Below are 27,688 nucleotides of genomic sequence, written 5' to 3'. Positions count from 1 at the left end.
GGCTATATTCAATAGCGTAAAAAGAAAACCAATTCCAAAAAAATAGAACGTTTTTCCTTTATTTTGTTTACTACTTACAAATAAAAACATCAGAATATAACAACAAATTTAAATTTGGGACTGGGTTTAGTTTTTCTGTCAAAGTTCTTATTACAAAGACTTTTCAAATCCTAAGAAAGTAAAACAAACAAACGAAAAAAACGTTACCAAACCACATGAAGAAAATCATGTTATGCTTTTTAAAAATAAAAATAGACACTGATCAGAAGAACAAAACATTTTCAGTGATTATCACTATATATCCCCAACTATTTTTATCATCATGTTGAAACACATTTAGCTTATTTGCTCATAATTGGAATATATAACACATTTAGATTAACTAATACATTTTACAGCTCATGGCTAATATTTAAATACTTTCTTTTAAACAGTAAAATACCACATCATGTTTGTCCTATTTTTTTTTTCCATTGGTGCTTTCAAACAAACAAACACAGATCAAGAAATGTGAACAGAACGATGTCTAAGATCCCAGGGCAATACCAGACTTTTTCTGATGGAGAGATGCTGTTTTTATCCGAACGTCCCCTGCAGTTTCATGGACTCCTGAGGACAAGATAAGTACATTTACAAGTGTAAATGCCATTTGGAAACCACTTCGGTCAGGAAGTTATCGTGTACAGTCAGGCAATAATTAGGACACCCAACGACCACGTGTTTGTTTTTCTGACAAAGCTCAATCTATGGATGCTGAATATCAAGTTTAAGAATACTGACATTTTCAACAATCAAAATCAAAGAAAAAAAGTACCTGCAAACCTTTTGTAAAAGTAATTAAAAAAGCAAATCCTGGTGGAGAAATCAATTAAATAAAATTAACAATTAAAATTAGACATAGCTGAATAGCATCAGGTAAATAAAACAAAGTTACTTAGCAGTTTGAGAGGCGTTTGCCCTGTTTAAACTATAAACATTTAGTTTGGTCTTATCATGTCCATTGAATTGAGAGCAAAAGTCCTTTTGAGATTGAAAGAACAATTTTAATCCTTGCCTGTGCAAATTCTCTGTTATCCAATGTAGGTACCAGATCGGCTTGGTTGGTCAGATTGCCTCGGGGGGCCTGCGCTTCCCAATGACGTCAATTATATGGCAACTCCACTCAGACAAACTACATTATGCCTGCGGTCTCCATTTGTTACAAATCAATTTTATTGTGTTAATTTATGGTTATTTTCCAGTAACTTAAACAAGGCACGAAAACTTTTAACATAATTTTGGAATGCTTCTGTGGTAATCTGACAATTTAATCGGTAATTTTGCAGGATCAAAGTTACATCTTAAGAGAAATTTATTTTCTCCAATTAATAAAAAAAAGTTGTGAAGAGAAACTAAACCATAAACTCTTTTAATTTTTAATAAAAGTCTGCAGCCATTTCAATTTTATCACGGCATTCATCACTTTAAAATCAATAACGTTTATTCCTCCTTTTTCTACTGATATTACTATGTCGCTTTTTCTGATCACATGTTTTTTATTATTCCAGATGAAATTGTGACAATATTGTTCCAAAAATTGAGCCAACAGTCATATATTTTATTTATTTATTTATTTTTTATTTGTTCTGCCATTTTCAGTGTGGTCCTTGTTAATCATTATACCTAAATATTTTACATAATTTTTATCAATTAAAGTGGGTTGATTATTTTGAATTGCTAAGAATTCACATTTTTCTATGTTCATCTTTAAGCCTGAAGCTTTTGAGAAAAAAAGAAGCCGCTAAATTAACTAAATAAAATTGATTTGTTACAAATGCAGACCGCAGGCTCAATGTAGTTTGTTTGAGTGGCGTTGCCATAATGTGACGTCATCAGGAGGCGCAGGGACCGCAATCCCACTCTGCAATAAAACCTACACCCCGCTATAATTACTTTAGTAAGTTGTCCAGACCAATCGCAATGTTTTGCGTAATTGTGCAAACGTTAAACCAATCATGTATAGTGACGTCATCAGAAGGCGCAGGGCCCTGAGTCGATCTGACCACCCAAGCCGATCTGGTACCTACACCGGGTCATAGCAACAGAAGGCAATCGGAGGCAACCAGATTTTCGTTCAGTTCTTTCTGAAAACGTTTTCTGAAACGTTTCTGAAACGACACCTATCCAGGAGTCTTTGTCAATTCTGGCGGCTTGCACTTGAGCAACCTGGAGTTGGGGCGCTGCTGCTTTTAAGGACAAATCTAGTCCTTTCAGAAAGAAAGTTATAGAAGCTTATGTTGTGAGACTGGTAGGGATATAAAGTGTTCTTAAATGTATGCGAATCATGCATTTACCAGTTCAGAAAATATTGAAGGACATTCAAAACACCTGGCCAACATGCCCAGATCTGGGTGTTCAAACAAGTTTGCCCTATAAGCAGATTGCAAGATGCTGAAAGAAGTCTGCAAAACTGCAGAATGTCTTTATTGGGCCTGCAGGGCAGAGTTTGTTCCTGTTGATAGAAAAGTGTACGCTTGTACAATCATGAATAGACTGTAAACCACACAATTTGCTTGAGCATTGTGGTGCATTATGGATTACACGTAAACAAAGGAGACTTTATCTATCTATCTATGTATCTATCTATCTATCTATCTATATATAAAAAATATATATATATATAAAAAAAAATATATATATATATATATATATATATATATAATAGATAGATAGATAGATAGATAGATAGATAGATAGATAGATAGATAGATAGATAGATAGATAGATAGATAGATAGATAGATAGATAGATAGATAGATAGATAGATAGATAGATAGATAGATAGATAGATAGATAGATAGATAGATAGATAGATAGATAGATAGATAGATAGATAGATAGAGGTTAAAGAAAATACTCCACTACCGTTTAAAAGTGGAAATATGTTTCAGTGTAAGCAGAAACTTCTAAATCAAGTTTTCTGTCTGCAATCTCTTCTCCAGATTGTAAAAAAAAATGCTTCAATAACAGTTACCCCACATTTAGCCAAATACATCTGTTATTATGGCATTTTACAACCTACATTTATCATTGTAAAAAATACGGTTTCTCTATAAAATATTATATTCATTGCCTGGCACTAGGCAAGCCTTGCTGTTGGGAATAGGGTCTACTAGCATTTTCCTCAACTACAACAACCTATTGCTATTCTGTGGTTAAAAAAAGGGAATTTTTTGTTGTTTAAATGCCACCTAATAAAAAAAAAAAGTATTTAATGGGGTGTCCTAATTGTCAGAATACATACAACCGCATAATTCAAAGTCCAGGTAATGCGTTATAAATAGGTTTGATATTTGAGGTAAAGAACTCTTACTCTGAATGGCCGACTGGGATGTTTCTCTTGCACCATCCATAGCATCTGTATTCGCTGTAGTAACCTGGGCTCCCCTCTCTCTGCGGAAGTGCTTCTTTAGCTGTTTGCCCAGATGTTGCAACCTGGTAAAAATATATTACTTTAGAAAAACAAACTGATTGCAGTTCCTATCCCGTCACATTGACCACATCATAGTTTCTCAAGCTTTGGTCTCGCTTCGATGCGCTGACCTTTCCGTTATGTCGTTGTGTTTATTCAGTCGGTCTGCTTCAGCACTCTTTTCCTCCATCCATCGCTGCACAAGTTCCTCTTTGTCTCTTTGGGCCTGCTCCAAGGCCTCCTTCAGTTTGTTCTGCTCAGAGTGCAGGGCTGCCAGCTCCTTGGACTGACTCTCCACGGTGAACTCAAACTCTAAGAGGCTTGTCCTCAAGGCCTTTTTGGCTTTAGCCAGAGTGAGTGCCTCTTGGCGGTATTGGGACACACTGGAACAGCAAAGTTGTTAAACAGTCATTCATTGATCTCCTTTTAGCACTGAAACACTCTGAGATATTGGATTTCACGGTACAAGGCAAAAACGCAATGGCAAGCTTTTTCTTAATGTGGCTCAGACGTCACACCGTTACGTCATGACATGTTTCAGATTTACTTATTTTTCTGTGTAGCATTAACAACACATAAAATGACCCTGAACACACTTGTTCTTATGCTTCAATATTTCCAAGTATGATTCAAATTTCAAGAAGCCCTGAGAATACCAGACAGTGATATACTTATCTGCCGATTTATGAATTCTCTGTTTCCCTTTAAAAGTAAACGTGGTTTTGAACACACTACTAGACTTTTTTATCTATGCATTACCTATCTAATGCATACATGGCACAGCCTCTGACATTTGTGTTCTTTGAGAACACAAAGGTGGCAATGCAGTAATAAATAGTGATGATGAAGAGATGGCATGGAGAGCTAAAGAGAGGGGCAGCATGATGCTGATCTGTCCAGCTCAGCTAAAACGAGACGTCGTTCCCAGTAGGACCACGTGCCTAGTTAGTCCTAGCTGTGTTGTTTCGTTGACAGAAATCACACTTTAACCCTTCAGCAAAAGGATTCTTTGGATTATTTTAATTCACTTGTTGATTTTTTTTTATTTAAGATGGAGCTGCACAAAAAGACAAAGATGTCCTTCCTAGGCTGGGAGAGATAAAAGGAATGGACTGTTATCTCGGGGGCAGCTGCACACTTAGAAAGTTTTGGGCACCCATGCTAATACACAATCTATCAGACAGAGTCTGAGTGGTGACATTCAGTCTCCTGACAACATGTGAGGCTGTACACATGTCCCTTTTTCAGGGGGGGGGGGGGGGGGGGGGGGGGGGGGGTGTGCCTAATGTTTAATAAAAAAAAACTACTGTGAACATTATTCAAGGCTCTTCTTCATTCCCTTTTCCCACGTTGATGCATATCTGCAACCAGTTCTCCAACCCTTTCTGAATTTCCTCCAAGTAGTTAGATTTCATGTTTGTTTATGCCCAATTAGTCTATTAATCATTATATTAGTGCAATAACTAACAGTTTCAATTCAAAAAAAGTAAAAAAACAAAACAACTGTACTTGTTTTCCGTAGTAGAAGACATTTCGCTTCCTCTCCAGGAAGCTTTCTCAATTCAAAAAGTCTGGAGTAACAGTTTCAATATTGATTATTTTAGTGACTAGATGAAAAATAGTCGTTGAATTTACAATTGAAGCGCTACTATTGTGATTATATATATATTTTCAGATTATATCCCCCCTCATTTAGACTCACTAAAACAAAAAGAAGAGATTCAACCCTTCCAATAACTAAACTCCTAAAACACATGTTTGAGACCGATCATTTAGTAAATGAGACCAACATGGTTTTTAATAGAAACTGTTGGTTCTCATGCATCGTATATAATCTTTAGCAGTACAGAAATTTCCCAGCCACTCCTCACTGCACTACAACTGCAAGACTTTATGAAAGTACTTTATTTTCAAGCGAAACAAATCATTTCCCCTGTATGTCGATTTGCCTGAGATGCTGCAGTATATTTGGCGATTGACACGCTGCGCATTACCGCGACTGCCAGTATTGTAGCTCCGCTTCTTTCACATACAAGACAGAGGTCATATCGGAGACAGTCTGAGACAGCTGGGGAGACAAAACCAGGGATTGACTGATTGGATTATGAGAAGATGTCATCAGTTTAAAGGTCAGGAACGGCACAAAACAAACAACAATGCAGAGTGTAGTCAAATCAGGCTCTTTCCAGACTCTGAGAGCCACATTCTATAATTATACTTTTACTGAACAAAAAAGGTTGCCCGACCTTCTTTGGCTGTTTAATAAAAATGTTAGTCCATTTAAGTCAAATGTTAATCTAAAATTCTTTCCAAATGGCGGTGGTTATTATCCCAATTTTAGATGTGCAGATTAGAATATCACCATCAGAAAGTTATTTTAGTTCAGAGCTTTTTTTTTCACTCAGATAATAGATTCAATTATAAAGTATATTTATTTTGATGATTACAGCAAACAGCCAATGAAAAACCAAAAAATGTATCAGTAAAAATTATTAGCATGCTATTGTGCTGTCCAGTAGATGCAGACAGTACTGTTCACTCAAGGAGATTTTCTTTGAGCTTCATTAGCAGTAATTATCATCAAAATTAACACTTAGTTAAATGGTAAATGGACTGAACTTATATAGCACTTTTCCAGTCATGCTGACCACCCAAAGCGCTGTACACTATATCCACATTCACCCAGTCGCTCTCACTAATGCACACACATATTTATACACCGAGACGCAGCTCGGTAGGCAACTGTGGGTTAAGTGCCTTGCCCAGGGGCACATCGGCATGTGGCAAGGGGAAGCTGGAAGTTGTAGGTTATAGATTACTCTGTCTTTAACGACTATGAGTATTACTGTCTGAACTAAATTATTAAAACATAATAGCAATTTTAGTCACAGCTACCCTAAATTACATAATTAAACCTGAAGTTCAAATTTATAGATTTGTCAAACATTTAACCTACCTTGTCTGCCAGGTGCTCACTTTCTCTCAGCTGGAGTTGAAGGAGTTTGGCGTCTATTCCAACCTCTACTCCTACTTGATCCAAGCTTAATAATAATAATAATAATAGTAATAATAATAATAATAATAATAATAATAAATAGATTAGTTAAATGATAATATAAAATAACTAACATGCAGGACAAACCTTTTGAATTGAATATCCTCCAAAACCTGTTTGCGAATTTCAAGTCGATCCTCCAGCTGAGACACTGGAGGGAGACAGGCGATTATAACAGGGCGGTGATCATCAGAAATCAGTCTCGAACAGAGTAAAGAAATCCTTCTTACATCTGGTGAAAACGCCAACAAATGGAAGTTTCTCTCTGTCGTCTCTGTGCAGAAGCCGAGCTCGCACGTGATTCTTCCAGCTCCCCATTGTTGCATATAAACAACAACCCTACAGTTCACCTCTGCTCACGAGCCACAAAACCTGTCACGACGCTGTTAGGGGTCAACTGTGGGGGGTTTTCAGCTTTTGGGGGAAAGCGTAACACCTCCTTAACTCGGAGCCATCTACAGGAGAATTTGCGTCTGGCAGCGAAGTTCCACAAAGGTCCTCCTCCCTGTTCAAGTCAAAGGCTTGACTTTCCCCCTCAGGAATTAAGACCCGAGACCTGAGACAATAATATAATATAATATAATATAATATAATATAATATAATATAATATAATATAATATAATATAATATAATATAATAAAACATTTCAAAACATAATAATAATATAATATTAAAGCATACTTAAAAAATTTAAAACGTAAGTAAGTGACATTTAAATAAAACAATATAATTAATATAATATAATATAATATAAATATAATATAATATAATAAAACATTTCAAAACATAAAAATAATATAATATTAAAGCATACTTAAAAAATTTAAAACATAAGTAAGTGACATTTAAATAAAACAATATAATTAATATAATTTAATATAATAAAACATTTCAAAACATAATATAATATAATAATATAATATTAAAGCATACTTAAAAAATTTAAAACATAAGTAAGTGACATTTAAATAAAACCGAATACATATTTATCAATATTTTTTGTATACATGTGCATACTTTGGAGATAATGCAATTATGCAATAGTTTATTAATTAGCTACATAAATAATCAAACATGAACATAATCTCTAACACTTTTATTCATTATATGTTAAATGTAAATATTTGAGGTTTTTATTTTGCTCACGTGTCAAGCTGGGCGGGGCTAACGCTGCCGTAGATGTTTGCTCTCCACCTGACTGTAGTAATTTGACGAGTAATGACGGTTCAACTTATTTAATGACAGACTGTTGCACGAGTACGCAAATATGTATAAAAAAATATATATCTTTATGTTGCATTGTGGTCCCTGAAGTTGAAATACACTCCAACTTGCATTAAAACGTGTCAGCCTGAAAGATAATTTCAAAATAAAAGCCCTCAGGATAGAACAGAAGGCGCTCCATTTTTCTAGAAAGAACTCCTCAATATCATTTCCGGTTCACGCCTCTTTCAATAACAACATGTTTTATGACATATATTCGTGTTCATTAAGGTTATAGTTGAATGTGTAATATATGAACCGTCCGTGTTTTTATGTTTGTGTAATTGCAAAAGGAGTTTGTTTCTTATAAGACGGAAATAAGAGGATTGTTTTGCAAATTCGCTTCACCGTCAAACAGGAAGTTGTCACTAGCTTGTCAGTGTGAGAGCTGCACAGATGGGAAGGTAAGCTACGGGCTTATAAAACTTGTTTACTGGCCATTGGCTATCCATTGTTTACATTTACAAAAAGTAACAACATGTTGTCGTTCGTGCGTGGGTTAGCTTTATTACCATTACTGAAGCTACTTTTCTTCCACGCTAATTGCTGTTTTCGTTGAGCTAGCTAGACAAACTGACTCTGGAGTTACCACTGACTTTACCGACACCAACATGTTATTGCATGTGTTATGATGGAGACAGTCTAAAGCTAATTCATGGGACGCCAGAACCACATGTGTGTTTTCCAGCTGTTAACACGCAGTAGACGACAGTGGAGGAAAGAGTCGCTTGTCCAGTATGAGCTCACCTGAGGACAGAGAGCCTGGGATGCCCATGGATAGTTTAAAAGAAGAGCTTGCTGGTCCCGCTGGCGCAGGAGATTACAGCAAACATGTAAGTAATCAGGCTGATCACTATCATACGGGCTGTAGTAGTTAAAACCCTCTTTGTTTTACAGAGCATCCTGTGTACTTTTCTTAAATTACCTCAGATTGTGTTATTTAATCTCCTAGAAAAACATTAGAGGTATTGAGAAACCCCTCAAAGTCATTAGAATCTGGTTTTTCGATCGCTAACTTGGCCAAATGTGTATAGAAATAAGTATATTAGGAGTTGTATAGCTAAATCAATTTTTCCAAAAGAAGTAAAAAACAAAGGAACTGGACTTGTTTGCTTTGCTTTGTTGTTGTTTTTTTTACTTTTTTTTGGAATGACCATGACCTGGATGACTGAGAATCTTCACCACCATAGCTAAATAAATATCTAAAAGAGTGATCCAAAGATTTCAAAATGACACCAGCATCTTTTTGTTTTCAAATTAAGACAGTTATATGATTATAAAAGCTGGAGGTCTGGGGTAATTTATGTCCTGCTGCTTGCTTTAAAATGCTCATGTTTATTACTGTACAAAATTAGATCTTCACAATTATAACAGCATAATCTAATGCATAGAAGCAAAAGAACATTTATTGCAAATACTTTATAAAAATGATGTTCTCAGAAATAAAATTGGTAGATTTCTTTTAGTAAATAGTTACTTTGATTAATTAAAGATTTTCTTGTCTTGAATACTTTTTTTTCTGACTAAAACAATCTTACAGTGAACTCCAGCGTTATTTTTTTTAATTTAGATTAGAACAAAAAGTTAACAGATAATAGTCTGTGTATTGACTTTTTATTTGATATCCTCAGAATAATATCTTTCAAGAGCTAATAAATAGCTGTTTTTGAGGAGACAATGCAGTCAGTGGCATAATCACGTGTCAACCAATGCCATTAGCAAAATGGCAGCCCATACTCATTTATAGTATCATCTAAATTTAGCTAAGTATCTATTTATGTTAACCAGCAAAATATGAAACCACTCTTGCCAGGTGATTTAATCAGTAATAACTAAGAAATATCAGACATGTAGGCAGAGCCACATAATTAAATGTCTCATGATTATTAAACTGATAAATTGATTTTAAGAATAAAGTTTTGGTGTTTAAGTTTCTTAATGATCAGGCCCCATTCTTTTAAAATCTCACTTTAATGCTATGACTTTTATTCTGAAACATGTTTGACTGTGTTCTTTTAGTTACTTTATATTGTTTTTGTTTTGTCTAAAGTGCTAATCGAATGCAGTTGAAATGAATATAGGTAGGTTATTCCTAAATTATGGCCTGACATCAATTTGTCTTATTTTATAGGATATGACGGTATGTTTAGGCAACGGTGAAGTAAAAAGCTGCGCTGTGGTGAAGTACTCTGCTGCCCCACCTCCGACCACCTACGCCCTCCTGCAGGAGAAGACAGACCTGAAGCTGCCACCTGCCAACTGGCTCAGAGAAAACCCGCAGCTGGGCAGTGCTGGCACCACTGTCTTGGGCTCCAGCAGCAAGAGCAAACCCTTTTCCAGGTATTAACCTTTATTAGTGTGGTTTACTAATGAAGTGGAAGATAATGAGGACATCGGTAGAGCAGAGTACAAAGTGGCGGAAGCTGAAAAAGGAAGAAAGTTGTGTGGTTTTCAGGGAGGAGTTGAGACAAGCTCTGGTTGGCCAGGTGGTGTTTCCAGATGACTGGACAAATACAGCTAATGCTGTCAGGGAGACGGGTAGGAGAGCTGACAAGGGGCCTTGGCGATGGGATTAGAGAAAGAGAACAAGCAAATAGTGTCTTGAAAATTTGTAGATGGGAATAATTTGTTTTACAATATCAGAAATTAAACTTTTTTTTCTTTTGCCCCTAAAACAAGATAAACATCCAAAATCACAGGATTTCTCATCATATTAATAGTATTAATAACAGATAACATTGCTAGAAACAACATGTGGGAGAAATATTAATCATACAATTAATAAAGACACTTAAATAAGTTTATTTGTAATACCCACCTGTTTAATTGTGTTACTTGATGTATGCCATTAAGAATGGTAGAAGATGGATTTCTTTTTTTTCCTTTTGGATGGAGAAACCCCTTCAATTATGATTTTTGGGTAAGCCATCTCGGGGTCCATGTCCCTAGCCATATTGGCCACAAATCTGGTCAGACCTGGCACCCCTTATATCACTTTTCTCAGTGTCTGGCAGCCCTTTGTTCAGGTTTTCAGATTTGCAAAAGAAAATAAATCAGTCAGTAGACGCTTTCCTACTAGCCTAAAAAGGGGAATAGCAACATGGAAGATGTAATACGCATGTAGGAGCAATACATACTGCCAGGGTGGAGAGGTGCATAGTGATCTGGGCCCTTTGCTTGGCAAAACCACCCTAGACATTCAGGTTTTTAATTCGGGTTATCCAAATATTTTAAAAGTGGTGATATCACACGCCGTGTTCAACATTGCTACCATGGTGCAGAATCTCCAGCCTGACAAACTTATAATGATCCCTATATGACCAGTTAGCCACACCACATCAGCACAGCCTGCGCCATCAACATCATTCCAGTAGACACAAGAGTAGAGAAAAAAAACAACATCTCTATGTTGTCAAAAGCTGATCGCCTCGAAGCTCACATCTTTCTATTGATCTCCCCAGTTTACCATTTTCCTCCCTATCTAGTGTTAACCATTATCGTCAACTTTGGTGTGTGTGACCCAGATGAGCATGGTGCAAATAATTTTTTTTAATATAGGTTTTATATTTTTGTAAAATCCTGAGCCAGGCATTTTACTTTGATTATCCAGCTGTATTTTGTAGATTCGTTGGAAGGAAAGGCCCCTGCTTGTTTCTAAAGCTGGAGCTGATGCCCTTGACCCATCTAAGAGACTCTGCTATTTCCTATTCTAATTAAAGCCTTGACTTGACCTGGACTCCTGTTAGATGAGAAATGCTTCTTTACACTTGAGGAGGTAATTGGATCCAAGGCCCTCATTTAGCAATTAATCAAGCCCTTTTTAAAGCTCTTTTTCTGTGCATTTGTATATAAACGTTGGGTTCTTCTCAGTATCCTCCCTGTATTGCAACAGAGCTATAATAACACATGGGACAAAAGTTGTTTGAAGGATTTGCTCATAAATCCACTATAATATAGTAATATAATCTGACTGTCATATAACTTGTATGTTCTGAAAGCTCCAGGTGTAGAAGTACAATATAGTCATGGGCATTTGTGATTATAGAAGACTGACTCCAACAGACTGGATTATCAATTTTTCCTCAGCGTGGAGGGATTGCATACAGTCTGGCCTTTCAGAATTACTGTATGTAATAAAGATTTATGCTTAATTAGTTGCAACAGGAATCCCCAGAGAATCCCCTCATTGTTTAATTCCAGAAGCTTTGAACCATTTAAACTGATTGTCTCGTAGGTAAGGGTAGGATTTGAATGAGAATGCAGTGCAACAGGATGGAGTCTGTGAAATCGCTCTTTATCAGGAACCTTTTTTTTTTATCTTTACAGTTTCGGGATGGCCTATGAATTCATTGATTGCATCGGGGATGACGTGGACGTCGTATCAGATTCTGAGGTCTGCAGAGCTTTTCCACAGCTGTCTGGCACTCGTTCCTGAAACATACACTTAGCTAAAAATAAAAACATTGTTTTCTGTTTTGCTTCAGAACATCAAGAAGCTTCTGAAAATCCCCTACAGCAAGTCCCATGTGAGTATGGCTGTTCACCGTGTTGGAAGGACTTTGCTTTTGGATGAGCTGGACACTCAGGAACTCTTAAGAAGATCCTCTCAGGTACAGGGACCCACGTGCCGCTAACCTCCATTGGGACCGTTATTTCCCCAATAAGATCTGTAACCGTGTCCTAAAATGTGTTTGTTGCAGACAGGAGATTGGACATGGCTCAAAGAGATTTACCAGCGCCTAATAGATCAAAAATGGCAGAGAAAGAAGAAGAGCAAAGAACACTGGTATCAGAAAGCCATCCTGTCAAAGTTCCTCTATTACAGGTGAGAGTTGAGCTTTTCTTCTTGGAGTTTAATTGGACTTTGAATATGCATTAATTTCCCGGTTATACCCTAACTCGTGTTTCCTGCAGTATAAATGGCGATGGGGCCGCAGATCCTGTAACAGAAGACATGATTAAAGAGGATGAAGACGACGAGGCCGAAGAGTACAGCTCCTCGTGGCCTGCTACTTTCACCAGCGCAATGTCGGAAGCAGAGGAAACGGATACGCCCAAACAGGTGACTTTGGCTCTTAGCGATCTAAGGATTGTTCCTCGGCAAAAAAAGTTCGATTTAGAAAGCTTTAAGATGCATTTACAAGGTTCAGTATTAGTCCCTGCAAGGTACCATGTTAAGCTCAGCCTATTCATTTGTCTGAGATGTCTAATGAAAGGAAATGCTTCCCTAGGATGTCTACAAAAATAAAGTGCTTATTCTGTTTTGTTAATTATGCAGGAAAGTGTTCCCGTGGACAGCAACTTTGCTTTAGGTCAGGTGACGTCCGTGCCTAAAGAGCAGAACCTCCCTACTCTCTTCAACGAAGGGGAAAACAGTCAGGTAATATATTTTACACTCCCATAATGTAGTCCTGCAACGGCTGTTTACTTGTGTCTAAAATCCAAATATACTCACTGTTAAACCTGCTCTGATGTCGCATGTTTACAGGGTTTAAGGAACGACTTTGTGCGAAACATCATGTGGACGTTCGAGGACATCCACATGCTGGTTGGGTCCAACATGCCCATTTTCGGAGGTGGTCGATATCCTGCTGTCAGTTTGAGACTAAGGTTAGAAGTTTGATTCTTATCCTCTCATTAATCATCTGTGCCTTGCGTTTTATTATAAAGCTAATATATTTTGATTTGCTACTAAATGTTCTGTTGCTATGTCCGCTCTGTCAGGAAATCTTCACTTGTCTGCACACACAATGGAGCAGAACATAAAGGTTTTATGGACTGTCATTAGTCGTACCGTATTTTTTAAACCATAAGGCGCCCTTTGAATTAACGGGGTGTATGTGCGTCTTTGTCCACACATAAACCACACTGGATTATAAGGCGCATTAAATATTCTTTCCAAGTGTGTAATATCACTCCGCCCCTTCACGTACACAGTTCTCTCCTGAGAGGGAGAGCTATCTGTCTCTATTGGGAGGTCAGAGTAGTTGGACTACACTGGCCTGTTTCTAACATAAGGCCAAAATAAACGTAACTTTCATATTGAATTAACTAGGTTTATTGTTGCTAGTATGTACTCTGGGTGCAGGATACACACATGAATGCACTTCTAGTTTAGACATTAAAGTCAGGCAGTCTTGTAGACAGCTTACTGGTCCAGTCAGGTAGTGACACAGTGTACCGTAATGCTACGGATATCGATTGAGCAGCGCGGCTTCGTTGCTTACCAAAGTTGTACTTATACACATTTTAACAGATTGCAGCACATAAAATCTGTCAGTAAGCACAACAGTAATCATATATAAGGCGCACCAGATTATAAGGTGCACCATCATTGTTTCAGAAAATCTAAGGATTTTAAGTGTGTCTTATACGCTGGAAAATACGGTACACAGTATCTAAAGTATTCACACGCTTCAAACTATTTCTCATTACAACCACAGACATCTGAGGAATTTCTTGAGATTTTATGTACTAGACGAGGAGAAAGTAATACACAATTGTACAGCCTGAAGAATAATGTAAGCATCCTTTTAAAAGTGCGCTTGGTCAATTCCCCCTACACTCGCATACAGCTAAATAAAAACCAGATTCCCCTGGAAGTAACCTAGCTGGCAAATCCAGTGGGTAACTGTGGGTAAAATAATTTCAGTAAAAAGCTGTTATTTGAAGGCTTCAGCGGTTTGTAAGGGAACGTCGGTAAACAAGTGGTATCATGAAGATAAAGAAATAAAATTGTGAAAAAACAAACAAAAAAACAAAAACAAAAAAGGTTGGAAATCTGCTGATGGGACAGCCATTGGTCATGCATTCCACAGATCTGATCGTTATTAAAGAGTGGCTAAAGAAAGCTGGAGTAGGAAGAACGCCAAAATAAACCCCATTTATAGTTTACCACCAGACATACTGGGGAGATATCAGTCATGTGGAACAAGGTGGTCAGATGAGACCAAAAGACGTCTTTCTGGCAGTTCAACATACAAAATGTTTTTTGGTGGGAAACTAATACTGCACATTACCATGAACACAATATTTTTACAAATGATTGCAAAAAAACAGAACTCAATTATGCACTGCTTTGTGTTTGTCTATCAAGTTAAATTGCAAAACAATACATTGGAGTTAATGTTTGTAACCTCATAAAATGTGGATAGTTGAAAGTGTGCCCTGCAAGCATTTTTTATTTATTAATCTAATTCCATTGATCTTAGTAAGAAAACCTAAATGAATAAAATAAAAAAAATGTAATCCAAGCATTTTGTGTTTTAATGTAAAACAAACACCCTTTTATGCATTACATTCAGAGCTGGAGTTGAGTCAGAATAATTAAAATGTGCTCGTCTGCTTGCTGACTCACGTTCTGATATTTGCTAAGATACACAATGGTAGTAACAAAACTGGCCAATTTCCATCAATCATAGCACTGTATCCAAACAACTGTTGCAAATTATTTATGAAATGTCGGTGTTGAGCTCAGATTGAAGGCTTTGCTCTCTGTTTTCCAGGGACAGCAACAAACCAATCAACATTTTAACAGGTATCGACTACTGGCTCGACAATCTCATGTGCAACGTCCCGGAGCTTGTCATGTGTTTTCACGTCAACGGGATTGTTCAGGTAAATTACTATTTGCTTCTCAGGGATGGCTGAAAAAATCTATCTTCTAGGTGTTTTACTTTGAAAACGGTGTCCATACTGTTACTCTAGACCAGGCCTTCTCTAATAGTGGGGCACTGAGCTAAATAAAACAATTAATAGAACAAAAAACCTGAAGATAAATATTAAGCAGAGTAAATAATGTTTATTGTGTCAATGCCTTTTTCCTACAAAGTTTGATGGGGACAGGAGCCCCAACAAGCCGCCCCTAAGGATATCAGTACAGCTGCTTGATAATTGTTTGACAAATGTGTTCAATTCTTTTCGCTTTCATGGGTTTTCATCCAGAAATACGAAATGATAAAAACAGAAGACATCCCTCATCTAGAGAACTCAAATTTTTCCACAAGGGTTGTAAAGGACATTGCCCAAAATATCCTGTCCTTCCTGAAGTCCAACTGTACTAAAGAGGGTCACACCTACTGGCTTTTCAAAGGTGAGAGGAAAATACTTTAACTAAATTGCTCGTAGTGTCCTCTGTGAGGGCTTCTGATTATTTACTGTCTCGTCTTGAATCCACAGCTAGTGGGAGTGACATTGTGAAGCTTTATGATCTCACCACTCTGTGTGAGGAGGCCGAAGAAGAGAAATATCAGAATCCCTTCACGCTTCCCGTTGCTGTTTTACTGTACAAGTGAGTATCTGCAATATTTTCTTTTTTTCTTCATTTTTTTTTTTTTAGTTATTTTCTAGATAGGAGCAGGTCTGTGGTGATACTTGGTTCATAATATGAAACAAAATTCAGGGTTTGTGATAGAGCATGTAAAGATGTTTGTTGAGATTTTTTCTCAAGCAGCCATGTGGAAATTCAATATGACTGACTGCCTTAGGAGTTGGGAAAATGAACTTCAGCGGCTGTACTTCAAACTCGATATCGAGACGCAGGAAAATATTTAATACTTGATACCATTTTCAATACCCTGGTGTTAAAAATAACTAATAATTAAAGCCATCAAAAATATTTTCATCAACATGGAAAACTCAATCTGAACATGGAACATGCTTTCTCAACAGAATCACAGATAGTATTTAAATAAGAGTAAAAAAATAAATGCAAAATTAATTACCCAAATATAACACAAATTGAAAATGTTTTAAGATTGTCTGAGGTATTATTCTTTTAATGTGAAAATAATCCAGAAAACTAAAATTAACAATGGTAAAAACATGCAAACAACACTTTTTTGAGGTAGTGCAAAAATAAGCTTCTTTTCTAAGGTTATGTAAACTGCAAAACCAAAACTGGGAGCAATGACAACATTTTTGGTTGTCTGTGGTAACACAACACACAAAACAAAATCACTTATAAAGGATGTTAGCCACAGCCAATGGTGCATAATAAAATAACCAAAAACAACTGAGCAGCAAGCTAAACATGGCTACCGCGACCTAGTAGCACGCTAGCCACCGCTAATCCCAACAATGCTCACCACCGGTCATGCTGCAATCAGTAATATGTTTAATATATTATTAACGGGAACTTAAATCTACTAAGCTGTGGGAATTTGTCATAAAAGCCAGGATGTCGGCCATATTTGGCCAAGTTTGTAATGCTGCTCGACTTCGCTGCCACCTTAAAAACACTGTTTGCTCACAGGATTGACAAGATCCTTGAGTTTCCCTCCTTTGTTTTCCTCGTATGCAAAATATATCCGAACAAGGCTTTGGCTGGTCTGGCCTTCCTGCAGCTGCTGGTCATAATGGTGGCAAATATATGTTCATAGGTGCAAAAGCAACAAGCTGGGTTGCTGTGAGGGCTCTCAGGCTGCCTGTTAGTATTGATGCCATGCCAAATACGTATATTTATCCGGATACAGCATATGAGTATCAATACCTTTTGGAGTATCAATATTTTTGACAACCCTATGCTGTACTGCAAATGTTAAATTTGTAAACGACATGTGAAGCTGAAATGATCTGTTGAAGTGATACACGGACAGTTAAACTAAGATTCTCTCCCTGCGTGTCTCTGGGATGCAGAGTGGCCAGCAACCTGATGCTGAAGGCAAGTCAAAACCGAAAGCACTACGGCAAAATCCGGACTCTGCTCTTAAACTGCGTCAAGCTTCTTGATCCGGAGAAGCATCCTCAGGTATGTGTGCGCGGATTCTATTTTCACATTTAGCTTTCAGAGCGAGCATCTGGACAGCACAGAAAGCGCAGGGGGAAATCACTCGACTTGGAGAGCAACAGCTTTGGCCCGGAGGAACCTGACCTCCTCTCTCAATTGCTTCTTTTTTGTGGTCGCTCCTCAGATTATTGCCTCGGCCTACTACATGCTGTCAGAGCTGTTCCAGCTCGACGAGCTGCCCGACGAAGACGGAGGGGAGTCGCTGCGGGCCGGTGGCTCCGAAGACAGCTACAGCGACGAAGACAGGGAGGAGGAGGAGGGCGAGGACGACGATCTGACAGAGGACGGCGAAGAGATGGGCTCCTACAGTAACTGCCCCAGGCCTCAGGATGATAGCAAAGCTGTGGCCGTGATCCGCTCTGTAGGGGAGCTGTCAGTGCCGGAGAAATACAAATCAACTCACCAAATCAGAGTGAGCAACAGCCCTTTATTGTTTTTCCCACCGATTTGGTTCATTGGGGTTTTCAAAACATAAAAAAATGTTTTTTATTTCCACAGCCAAGTTGTGCTTTTCCTGTTTCCCAAGACAAAGAGGAGCGATGCAGACATGTCCTGAGCTACGTACTGAAGGCACGTCTTTGCACGATGTCGATAGTCATAGGTTGTGTTCTCCAGTCCGGCTTTCACAGGAGAACTGAAATAGAGATGCAAATCTGTAACAAATGTTGTAATATCATCCACAGGGGTTGAAAGCAGTAGATAGCAGCATCAAGAAGGAGAGCGATCTACCTGCTGCAGACCCTAACACTCCCATCCCGTTAAAGTATGAGGACGGAGGTGCCAGCGGCGCTTCAGAGAGAGGCATCTCTCTTCTTCTTGAGAGAGGTGAGTCTGCTGTCCTTACTTCACAGCTGATGTTAAATGTGAAATGGATAAGACATTACGTTTACGGCGAACCCGTGGCTCTCCCGCACGTGCCCAGCAGGGTCAGGGCAGGTCGACCAGAAGCACCCGACGCGCTCGGGGATGATCCCGGGCTCCTGGCAGCATCGTATGAAGCTGGAGCTCTTCCTCAAAGCTTCCAAGGCGTACTACGTCCTGTCCGACGCCGCCACCAACCTGCTGAAGTACGGACGAGCCCTACGCTACATCAAGCTCTCCCTGCAGTGTTATGGTGGGAACTTTCATCCTTTTATATCGCCTTTTAACACCAAAGTATTCTTTTTTTGATTTTACAGGTGTTTAGCTTATCATATTTATTCAGTGAGTTAAATATTTAAATAGGATTAGAGACATGTGGGGGAAAAAAAACCTAACTAGAACTAACTTTTTTTACCATAATAAGAATTGATGCAGTTACTCAGGTTTCCTCATTGTTTCTCATTTTATCACTCCCTCCAGATGCTTACTGCTCTGTGAGTGAAACGCTGCACCCACACGTGCTGCACTTTCACAGCCAGTGCCTGTCGCTGTGTGGAGACATTCAGCTCATGCTGGCCCAGAACGCCAGCAACAGGGCAGCTTACCTGGAGGAGTACAGCTATCAGACCCGAGAGGACCAGGAAATCCTGCACAGTCTGCACCGAGAGAGCAGCTGCCAGGGTCAGTCTGAGAGAATTTAAGCTGAGCGACTCACTCAAAGCAAGCTTTGAAATGGATTTGAAGTTTCTGTCGTGATTTAAATTCGGGCTCATTCGGTCTTTTAATTCCCCTTCTTTTCTTTAGACTTCAGTATGGCGACAGATCTGGCCATGGATCCGGAGTACCAGCTGTTTGTCAGCTGTCGCTGCTACGAGGCGGCGCATGAACTGCTCATCTCTGAGCTCTTGAAAGACCAATCGTCCGATCAGCTGCCCCAGGTCCTCAAGCGGCTGGGGAATATCCGCAACGAGATGGGGGTCTATTACATGAACCAGGCAGCGGCCATGCAGACAGAAAAACAAGGTATGTCGTCAGAACTTGTGGATGATATTTATTTAACGTTGCGCGTTTATTTGTTTCGGCATTTGTGGGATTTTATCATTCCCCTGTTTATGTTCCTCTATGTTTTTCCAAAGAGCGAAAACGGCCCACATATTTGGCAAAACTTGTCGTCGTTTCTGTTTATAGGGAAAAAGTCTGTGTCGGCAGCAGAGCAGGACCTGTGGAAGAAGAGTTTTAGCTTCTTTGAGAAAGGAATGAAGGACTTTGAAACCATCAGGGACAGCACCAACACCGCCTTACTGCTGTGTAACACCGGCAGGCTCATGAGGATCTGTGCCCAGGCCCATTGTCCTGTCTCTGCCGACGAGAGCAGAGGGGAGTTCTCTCCCGAGGAGGCTCTTTACTACAACAAGGTCTAATGTCAAGCATTCCCAGCAGGAGTCTATCTCGAATAGTCTAAGTTTTTCCATTTATACTTTGTATTTCTTTTCTTTTTCACCTCAGGCCATAGATTATTACTTGCAAGCTTTGAGGGCGCTGGGCAGTAGAAAGAGCCACGCAGCTGTATGGGACAGTGTAAACTGGGAGCTGTCCACCACCTATTTCACCCTGGCTACGCTTCTGCAGGACTACGCACCGCTGTCCAGGAAGGCTCAGGAGCAGGTGAGTGTCCACGCACTCTGCCAAGCTGGTTTCCTAGCCTCGTGAGACCATCCTGATCTCGCGAGCTTTCAAGGTTTCACTCGCAGATCAGTCTGGCTACTTTCCGTTAAAGAAAATTTGGAGCCGTTCACCAAACGAACGTCCAATCAGCGTTGGCTTTGAGGCGGGTTGAGGTGTGACGCAACGGGAAGCGCGACAGTTCAGTCTAAAGAACATGGCGGCTTCAGCCGATGAAACTAGCGTTAGTGTGGCTATCGAGCAAGTTTTATCGGAATTACAGAGTATTTCTTTGCTGAGCTAACGAGCCTTTACCTGCAGCAGCAAGAGTAGCTTGGCTTGTGGTTGTGTTTTCTGATTGGTTTATTTGGCTCGTCTATCACCAACATAGGCCAATCAGCTAACCAGTATTTTCGCCCCTTCCCAAAATTACTTCAACGGAAGGTTTCCAGATGGATATGCGGAGCAAATCTATCTGGCGGAGTCAGGTAACTTGTTTCCTCCACCTTCCAGAAACTCTGGCAACATTAACAGGTGTACTTCCGTAAGTTAAGATTGCATCACAAGTTACTTTATTGCAGGTAATCCTATTTAAAAAGGTAAACTCACATAATATATAGAATAATTACCCACCAAAAAAAGGAATTTCAATACGGAGATGTCCCGCTGTGGTCGTGTTATGAGCGTCTTACAACCAACACTATCATGTGGAAGACTGCTGACTTGACACTTGTCAAATGGGTTCTGACACTCCAAGGAGGGAAAACCACAAAAAGTAATTGCTAAACAAGCTTGCTAGTTACTTGTGAAACATCTAAAAGTCAAGAATCTTTTATTGTCATGCCGTGTTACTGTGGTGACATTTTTTTTTTGTGAGACGGACACCGGCTTAGGATGCACACAAACAACATGTCCACAGGTGCAAACAACAGACATAAATATAGAGATTAACTCTATCAGTGGGCTGCGCTGGTCAACCACACTTAATGAGAAGCCCAAGCGTGCAAAACAGCCTTTAGGTCCTTCTAGGACTCATACCGAGTTCTGAAAGTCAGTACTTTTTTTTTTTAAATAGGATTTACTGTGTTGCGGGGGCTGTAATGTCTAAGCATATTAATGAAAAGGTGAGTGGAAGGAGAAAGTGTTGAAGGTAAAGGTGCACAATCAATGTGAACTGCTGCCTGAAAGGGATTGTGTAGCAGATTCAGAACCATTGAACCCGGGCTTGTTATTTCCTCAGTGGTCCAAACTGATTTTTTTTTTTTCTGTATCAAAGTTAGACCAAAGTCCTGTAATCTGGGGAAAGAGTCAAGAGGTGTGGAATCCAAGTTGTTAGAAGTCCGGTGTGAACTTTCCTTAGTCATGGGTGGGTTTGGGGCCCTGGGTTTCAACCAAGTTCAAAGTCAGAGTAGCTGTCTACTAGAGAGAGCACGTCATGCTTCCCTCTGATGCTAAGCTTTATAGTGCTGCCAGAGTATTAAGACTACCAAAACCTGATCTGATGACCGTGTTTGATTTGCCATCAAACAGGGATGACAAAAACCCAGAGAGAGCCCTAAACCATTCCCAGAAAAAAGTTAAGAGACAACAGACGTGAAAATGCAGACAAGCTAAATACGAGTTTCACTCTTTGAAATTAATTACTGAAATAATCCAGTTCAAATGATAGTAAATTATTTAGAGCAGAGGTCACCAACATGGTGGCCCCCAAGGACCACATGTGGTGCTGTCAGGTCCGTTCTAAAACTGGCACAAACCTCCAGTCAGCTGCATCTAAAATGTTATTTTGCTCTACTTTTGTAATCACATCTGCCTTTTTATAGATTTAAAAATGACAATATCTTTTAAAAAAAAAAAAAAAGCGCTGACTCTTCTAGTTCAAAGCTCAGTACAGGTAGCCCTTCATGTGACACAGTAGCTCCCAGTTTCAAAAAGGCTGGTGACCCCTGGTTTAGAGGCTACGTTCAGTGTAAAGCTGCCTTTAATGAAATTCCATTTCTTCCACTTGGAAACTTTCTGTCTGTGTTTCGCCAGATCGAACGGGAAGTGACGGACGCCATGATGAAGTCCTTAAAATACTGCGACCTGCAAACGGAGTCGGCCCGGCAGCCGCTGTACCAGTACAGAGCCGCCACCATCCACCACCGCTTGGCCTCCATGTACCACAGCTGCTTCCGCAACCAAGTAAGACACGCTTCCATTCACTGCTCTCCTCTGATTTTATTCATCTAAATAACTCCTTGTGACTCTTGCAGCAGTTTTGCAGGCGCTGTAAACGAAAGCCGTCTTCCTTTGGTTCTTGCAGCAGCTGCTTTTTTTTTTTTTTTTTTTGCTACCGTTTGCTGAGTTTCTGGCTGTGCTTGTGTCGCAGGTGGGGGACGAACACTTGAGGAAGCAACACCGCAGCCTGGCCGAGCTTCACTACAGCAAAGCTGTCTCTTTATTCCTCAGCCTCAAGGATGCTCCCTGTGAGCTGCTGCGCACTCTGCTGGAGAGGGTGGCGTTCACCGAGTTCACCATGGCAGGTGGGAAACCGTTCATCATAACGATGCTTAAGTTGCTGAACACTGCGGTGTTTTTTCTTCCCGAAGCTCCCTACAGTTATTCTGTGTTGTGTTGGTAAAGGTCAGAGCAGCAGCGTGGCTAAGCTGAAGAGCCTGGTAGGAGCCGTAGAGATCATGTCAGAGACTCGCCACGCTTTCCAGTTGATCCATAAGGAGCTGTTGGAGGAGCAGGCGGAGGTAAGTCAGAACTGTAAGCCTCTGTTTAGTCGCCCGCTCCGGCCAGAAGTTGTTGCTTACAGCAGTGCACCTTTTACTCCAGGCTGAACCATCTGCTGCTGAGTCAGCAGATTCTCCTGACAGGGCCGGTGGCTCCACCTCCGGTTTGGACCTCCAGGAAGTGTCGAAGTTAATCGGCGTGTTCGAGCCAAGTTTCTCCTTCCTGCTGTTTCAAGCGATCAAGCTGATGACGACAGCCAAACGGAAACCAAGGTGAGCGGCGGTCCGAAACCCCGGCCTGTGCCTTGCTCGCACCTTTCCCCCGCCCGCCTGCCCCCAGCCCCCCCTCACTGACCGGCTCGCCCCGTGTGTTTGTCTTGCAGCGGTAAAGACGAGGACGCGTTGAAAAACTACAAGGCCGTGTACTCCAAGCTGCTGCGCGCTAAGAAAGACGCGCCGCTCCTCAGTCGGGTCGAGCTTTACGTCGAGCTCCTGCAGCAGCTGAGCCCGAAAACAGGAAGTGACATCACAGGAGCAAATAAAGCGTAAAAAAAAATTATAAAAAACGAGGACCAGTTCAACAGCAGTGAACTCTGCATCCAGAGGTTGTGGGTACCACGATTAGATGCCTTTTCCACTCAGAATACACAGAGCAGGCACACTACGGTCTTAGGGAGAACAATCCCCCGACACGTCGTTACAGACAAAAGTTTTGCTGCCTTTAAGGAAAGGTTAGGAAAAAAAGCAATAAAAGAATGACTTTGCTGGGAATCTCGATTTGTGCAGTTCAGTAAGTTTCCTTGCTTTTTAGATTACGACATAAACTCTTAAGTTTTGCCTTCATGCAGAGGATGAAATTCAAATCACTTTAAAGCAAATAAGCTACGATTATAGAGGTGCATCTCAGTTTCAGTACCATCACCAACTTAATTTATTTCGTTATTTAAATGAAAAAAGTAAAGCTCTCCATAGCTTCGTTACACACAGCGGGATATATTTCGTGTATTTATTTCTGTTCATTTTGAACGGCTGATGGAACAAAATTGAGTTCTGTTTTTCAGAAAGTTAGATTTCATGACTTTTTTTTTTTTTTTTTTAATAAATAGCTTTCAGCCAACTGACAGGTATGTGCTCATCTGGTCTTGGCTCCTCCTTTATGAATTACTGCATTAATGCAGCGTGGCATGGTGGAGGTGACCTGCTGACCTGTTTTGTGAGCGTGTCTCTCAGCTTTTTTTTTTTAAATACCTTTGCTAAAGGGAGTTTAAGTTTGCTGGTCGATCACACACAGCGATGCCATTGTCATTCAAGCAGGTATCGGTACTTATGGCGGTGTGGGAGGGTGTCGGGTGCTTGCATAAGGAAGCACAGACTCCACACTAGACCAACCTCCCTGACTGTGGAAACTCCCACACTGGACCTCAAGAAACCTCCCTCTTCTTCACTGTGGCTGAAGACGAGCAGTGCAGCGGACGTCCTGGGTACGTCTGTGTGGTGGCGGCTCTTGAAGCATTTAATCCGATCACAGTCCGTGCCTTTTGAATCTACCACGAGCTCTTCAAGTGGCTTTGCTTCACAAATCTTCTCAAATATGCAGCTGTCAATGTTTCTTGTGCACTTTTATTTTTTCCTTCCACAAAGTTTTCCAGTAGTAATCTTGGGTACGGCACTCTAGCAACCTCTCTTAGTGATGACGTTTTGTGGCTATTGTGGAGGATGATGAGCATTTTCGGTTGGACGGCTGTTAAGTCTGCAGTGTGAGTTTGACCATAGCATATCTTAATTTTCTGTGGGGGAAAAAGGATTTTCCCAGTCTGTAAGTTATACACATCAAAATTAACAGTAGTGAGCTTTTAAATGTATCGCTCTGGGTGTAATCTGTCTGCTTTATTGTGTAAGATTCACTTTTTGAATTGAAATGATAGGGTATTGTCATTAATGGAGATGCATCTGCAATAACGAAAAAACTAATTAACCTGTAGAGCCGTTCTGTCTACTGTCGCATCTACAGATGTAGATGTTTTCCAATCATTGTTAAAGCTGAAGAAAAATTCTTCTTATATTTTCATATGAAGAAAAATACCCTCATGTTTTTACTGTTTGGATGGTGTTGTGAGATGTGGTGTTTTTTTTTTTTTTTTTCTTTTTTTCTTATGCCACCAAAAAACTGGAGGCTTTTGATTAAGATTGAAATGCAGTGAGTTTTTCCTCATACAGTGAGTGTTAGGGTAGCCATTTAAAAGTCCATCCAAGGGCTTCTTGTATTCTCCCCCCCGCCGCAGCGTTCTGCGGTCAAACGGTTCCACCATGGTGATGCTCAACAAAGCCGGCTAGGCTGTCCGTCTCGCTTTGCAGTACAGCCCTCTGCTCTTGCCTGTTTGTCGGCCTTTTGACTAGGCTTTCTGAAAAGCATTTAAGAGATCCGTTTTTCACAGCTTAATAATTTCTAATAACAAACACAACCTCAGGCATTGCTGTTTTTTTTTTTTTTTCTTTTTAAAGGGACAGAGACAATATTTGTCCATATTTATTTTAATACCTGCATCTTGGCGATGGCTTCTATGTTTGCATCACCGCTTTTGGCGTGTGCCTTTTTTGTAAAGAATTGTACATTAAAACAATATTGAAATCCATTACCTATAAAGGGTTCCCATTGGCAGGATTGAGTATGACTCCACCAAGAACCAGCCTTATAGAAAGTTCTAACTTTCCAGCAAAGAAAAACAAAAAGTAACACTTTCGAACTAGATAAATGAATTATCGCAGGTTCTGATTCATTTCAGGTTGTGTTTTTTTCTCTTTTTTTTTTTTTGGTCTTCAAAAATGCTGTGAATAAAGCGTGTCGAATTTTAGCCAAGCGACAATATCTGCTTTAGAAACTGTGCAATAGTTGAGCAACATTCAATGCAAGAATCAAACAGCTGCTGTGTCACCAATGCTGTATGTATGTATGAAGGTGAATCTATATTTGTTCTGCATGGTTTAACAGAAGTAAAGATCTTTTTATTTCTAATATGCTGAGTTTCTTCACGGGTCTGTGTGGTTTATGAAACTGCGAACTTTGCTGCATGGAGCGAGACCGTATTTGTAAGGTATGTTTCTTGTGTATTTGGGGAATGGGTATTTCAGTCTTTAAATAGCTGCACGGACTAAAAAAAAAAGTAAAGATTTAAGATTTTCAAGGTAACATCATGTTCTCACAAAGTCAGCGGGTGTCCTTGCAGATCAGTTTTGTAGCTGAAGAGAGGACATGGTCTGTTCGCTGTGGCGCCGGTCGTACTCCGTGACCCCGCTGTCATTAGAGTGGGTCCACGGCAGATGGAGCTGCAGGCGTGTCCAAACTGCTCATGCAGCTCATTAATCAGGCTTGACCCTCTCTGCTGCAGGGTGTAGTTGGAGAGCAAATGCAGAAACAAAGTAAAAAAAAAAAGGAGAAGAAAAAGGTTCAAGCAAAACGCTACTTTTGCTTTTTAAACTATTGAGAAAATAAACAGAAAGGAGATAAACATGTTGATGAGAAGTGTATATACCCTCGTGGGCGTGAATGCAATCATTTTTAGTCTTTTAAATTTGAGCTGCTCTATTTTCATTATGGGTTAATTGGTAAAGAAAATTATTTGTGTGCACAGATTTGATTTCATTGTGGGGTTTCTTTAATCCAATCGGTTGAAATCATGCATGCAAGTTTAAAAGTATGCATGCAGCACAACTAATATCTTGATAGATCTCTTTCAGTAAGCTTTAAACAAACTTCACGCATTTTGTGGCTGTAATTCTAGCAGGATATATTACCGTTGTTTTTATTTAAAATAAGATATCAGTCTGTTGGTTTCAGAACTTGCTTTTGAGCGTCCTTCATATATTTATGATTGTGTTTGGAATCATTGTGCAATTTTAATCGTTTGACCTTAAATAAAGGAGCAAGCCTGTCTTAAACTGGGAGTTTCTGTAACACCAGTCACTGTCCAGTGAAATCAGTCAATAAGGGGGGTGCCAACTTTGAAACAAGCCCATGATGCACATGTAAAACAGCATTGACCTCAGCTGAATTCTGCAGCCTCCCACATGGACTGTGGAGACGTTTTACCTTCACACGGGGCCACGATTATGATCCAATGATTGTTTGTTATGAAGAATCAGGGTGAGGCCCTTTAAAGCTAAACACGTGGAACCACTGTATCAAGCATGGTGTTTTCAGCATCAACCTGGGGACTGTTTCACTGCCTGTGGTCCAGGTGGATCGGTTAAAGATGATGGAGGGCTACCTCTGAATTCATCCCCTAAAGAAACAGCTAGGTGGTTAGAACATGGATAGAATATGGTTTGCCAACAGGACAATGATCTCCAACTTACCCCAAAACTGTTTAAGAATGAATACTTCTAAGACTCCAAGCTTAGCTCCAGAATAAAACAGCCCTACACCATAATCCCCCTCTGCACCATAATCCCCTTATAGCACATGACACAATGCAGTCTGGCAAGTTCTCCAAGCAACCTCTAAACCCAGTCTCATCTACCGGGTTGTCAGACAGAGGCATAATTCATCATACCAGAGAACATGTCTCCACAGCTCTAGGGTCCAGCGACAATGGGTTTCACACCCCTTCATAAGCTACGAAAACTCATTCCACAAAATCTCTCTTTGCACGGTTCTTGAGTTCTCTCACAAATGTCTGTGGACTCTGTCTGGATGCCGACCTGCAGGAGTTTAGACACCTGTGGCCATAGAAGCGATCGGGACACCTGAATTGAATGATCTGGATGGGTAACCCAACACATTAGACAATAGTGTATACATTTGAGCCTGCGTATACTTTTAACACCGAATAAATTCAAACTTGTGCATCATTTTCTCATTTGTAATAATTAAACATGTTAACAGTTAGCT

General features: G+C 39.9%; 2 protein-coding genes across 3 annotated transcripts; one reads left to right on the top strand and one right to left on the bottom strand.

Annotated features, from left to right (window-relative positions):
• Positions 1 to 45: 45 nt before the first annotated feature.
• si:ch1073-143l10.2 (uncharacterized protein LOC565165 homolog) lies at positions 46 to 7,051 on the bottom strand. The gene is made up of 7 exons (XM_036126808.1): positions 6,737 to 7,051; positions 6,594 to 6,657; positions 6,408 to 6,492; positions 5,446 to 5,519; positions 3,583 to 3,834; positions 3,353 to 3,474; positions 46 to 609 (listed from the first exon to the last, which is right to left on the bottom strand). The coding sequence occupies exons 1-7, from the start codon at positions 6,822 to 6,824 to the stop codon at positions 527 to 529; spliced, it is 768 nt and encodes a 255-aa protein (XP_035982701.1). The 5' UTR covers positions 6,825 to 7,051; the 3' UTR covers positions 46 to 526.
• Positions 7,052 to 7,926: 875 nt separating this feature from the next.
• Positions 7,927 to 23,356, top strand: edrf1 (erythroid differentiation regulatory factor 1). Of its 2 annotated transcripts, none has more exons than XM_012864012.3 (26): positions 7,927 to 8,174; positions 8,459 to 8,603; positions 9,902 to 10,110; positions 12,097 to 12,163; positions 12,255 to 12,380; positions 12,471 to 12,595; positions 12,685 to 12,832; positions 13,049 to 13,150; positions 13,259 to 13,380; positions 15,276 to 15,387; positions 15,715 to 15,862; positions 15,949 to 16,060; positions 17,407 to 17,518; positions 17,682 to 17,969; positions 18,056 to 18,127; positions 18,241 to 18,382; positions 18,483 to 18,671; positions 18,899 to 19,099; positions 19,223 to 19,441; positions 19,607 to 19,833; positions 19,925 to 20,083; positions 22,115 to 22,264; positions 22,452 to 22,605; positions 22,706 to 22,821; positions 22,904 to 23,073; positions 23,184 to 23,356. In XM_012864012.3, exons 2-26 carry the CDS (start codon positions 8,508 to 8,510, stop codon positions 23,347 to 23,349), a joined length of 3,732 nt encoding a protein of 1,243 aa, XP_012719466.2. In that variant the 5' UTR covers positions 7,927 to 8,174; positions 8,459 to 8,507; the 3' UTR covers positions 23,350 to 23,356. The 2 variants fall into 2 exon arrangements, with proteins under 2 accessions (XP_012719466.2, XP_012719463.2); XM_012864009.3 differs by having other exon boundaries at positions 18,480 to 18,671.
• The last annotated feature ends 4,332 nt before the right edge of the window (positions 23,357 to 27,688 follow it).

This window comes from Fundulus heteroclitus, chromosome 22 (genome assembly GCF_011125445.2).
Source record: "Fundulus heteroclitus isolate FHET01 chromosome 22, MU-UCD_Fhet_4.1, whole genome shotgun sequence".
NCBI lineage: Eukaryota > Metazoa > Chordata > Actinopteri > Cyprinodontiformes > Fundulidae > Fundulus > Fundulus heteroclitus.
Note: the sequence above shows the minus strand (reverse complement) of the source record. Positions and strands in the feature narration are given on the sequence as shown.

Excerpts from the sequence above, each read along its gene's own strand:
- si:ch1073-143l10.2 (XM_036126808.1), bottom strand. The coding sequence starts at position 6,824 with ATGGGGAGCTGGAAGAATCACGTGCGAGCTCGGCTTCTGCACAGAGAC. Across the intron at positions 6,493-6,593 it reads GAGGATATTCAATTCAAAAG|CTTGGATCAAGTAGGAGTAG; the intron begins GTTTGTCCTGCA and ends ATTATTATTAAG. Across the intron at positions 3,835-5,445 it reads CTACAATACTGGCAGTCGCG|TGTGTCCCAATACCGCCAAG; the intron begins GTAATGCGCAGC and ends TTGCTGTTCCAG.
- edrf1 (XM_012864009.3), top strand. The coding sequence starts at position 8,508 with ATGAGCTCACCTGAGGACAGAGAGCCTGGGATGCCCATGGATAGTTTA. Across the intron at positions 15,863-15,948 it reads CACCTACTGGCTTTTCAAAG|CTAGTGGGAGTGACATTGTG; the intron begins GTGAGAGGAAAA and ends TTGAATCCACAG. Across the intron at positions 20,084-22,114 it reads CCAGGAAGGCTCAGGAGCAG|ATCGAACGGGAAGTGACGGA; the intron begins GTGAGTGTCCAC and ends GTGTTTCGCCAG.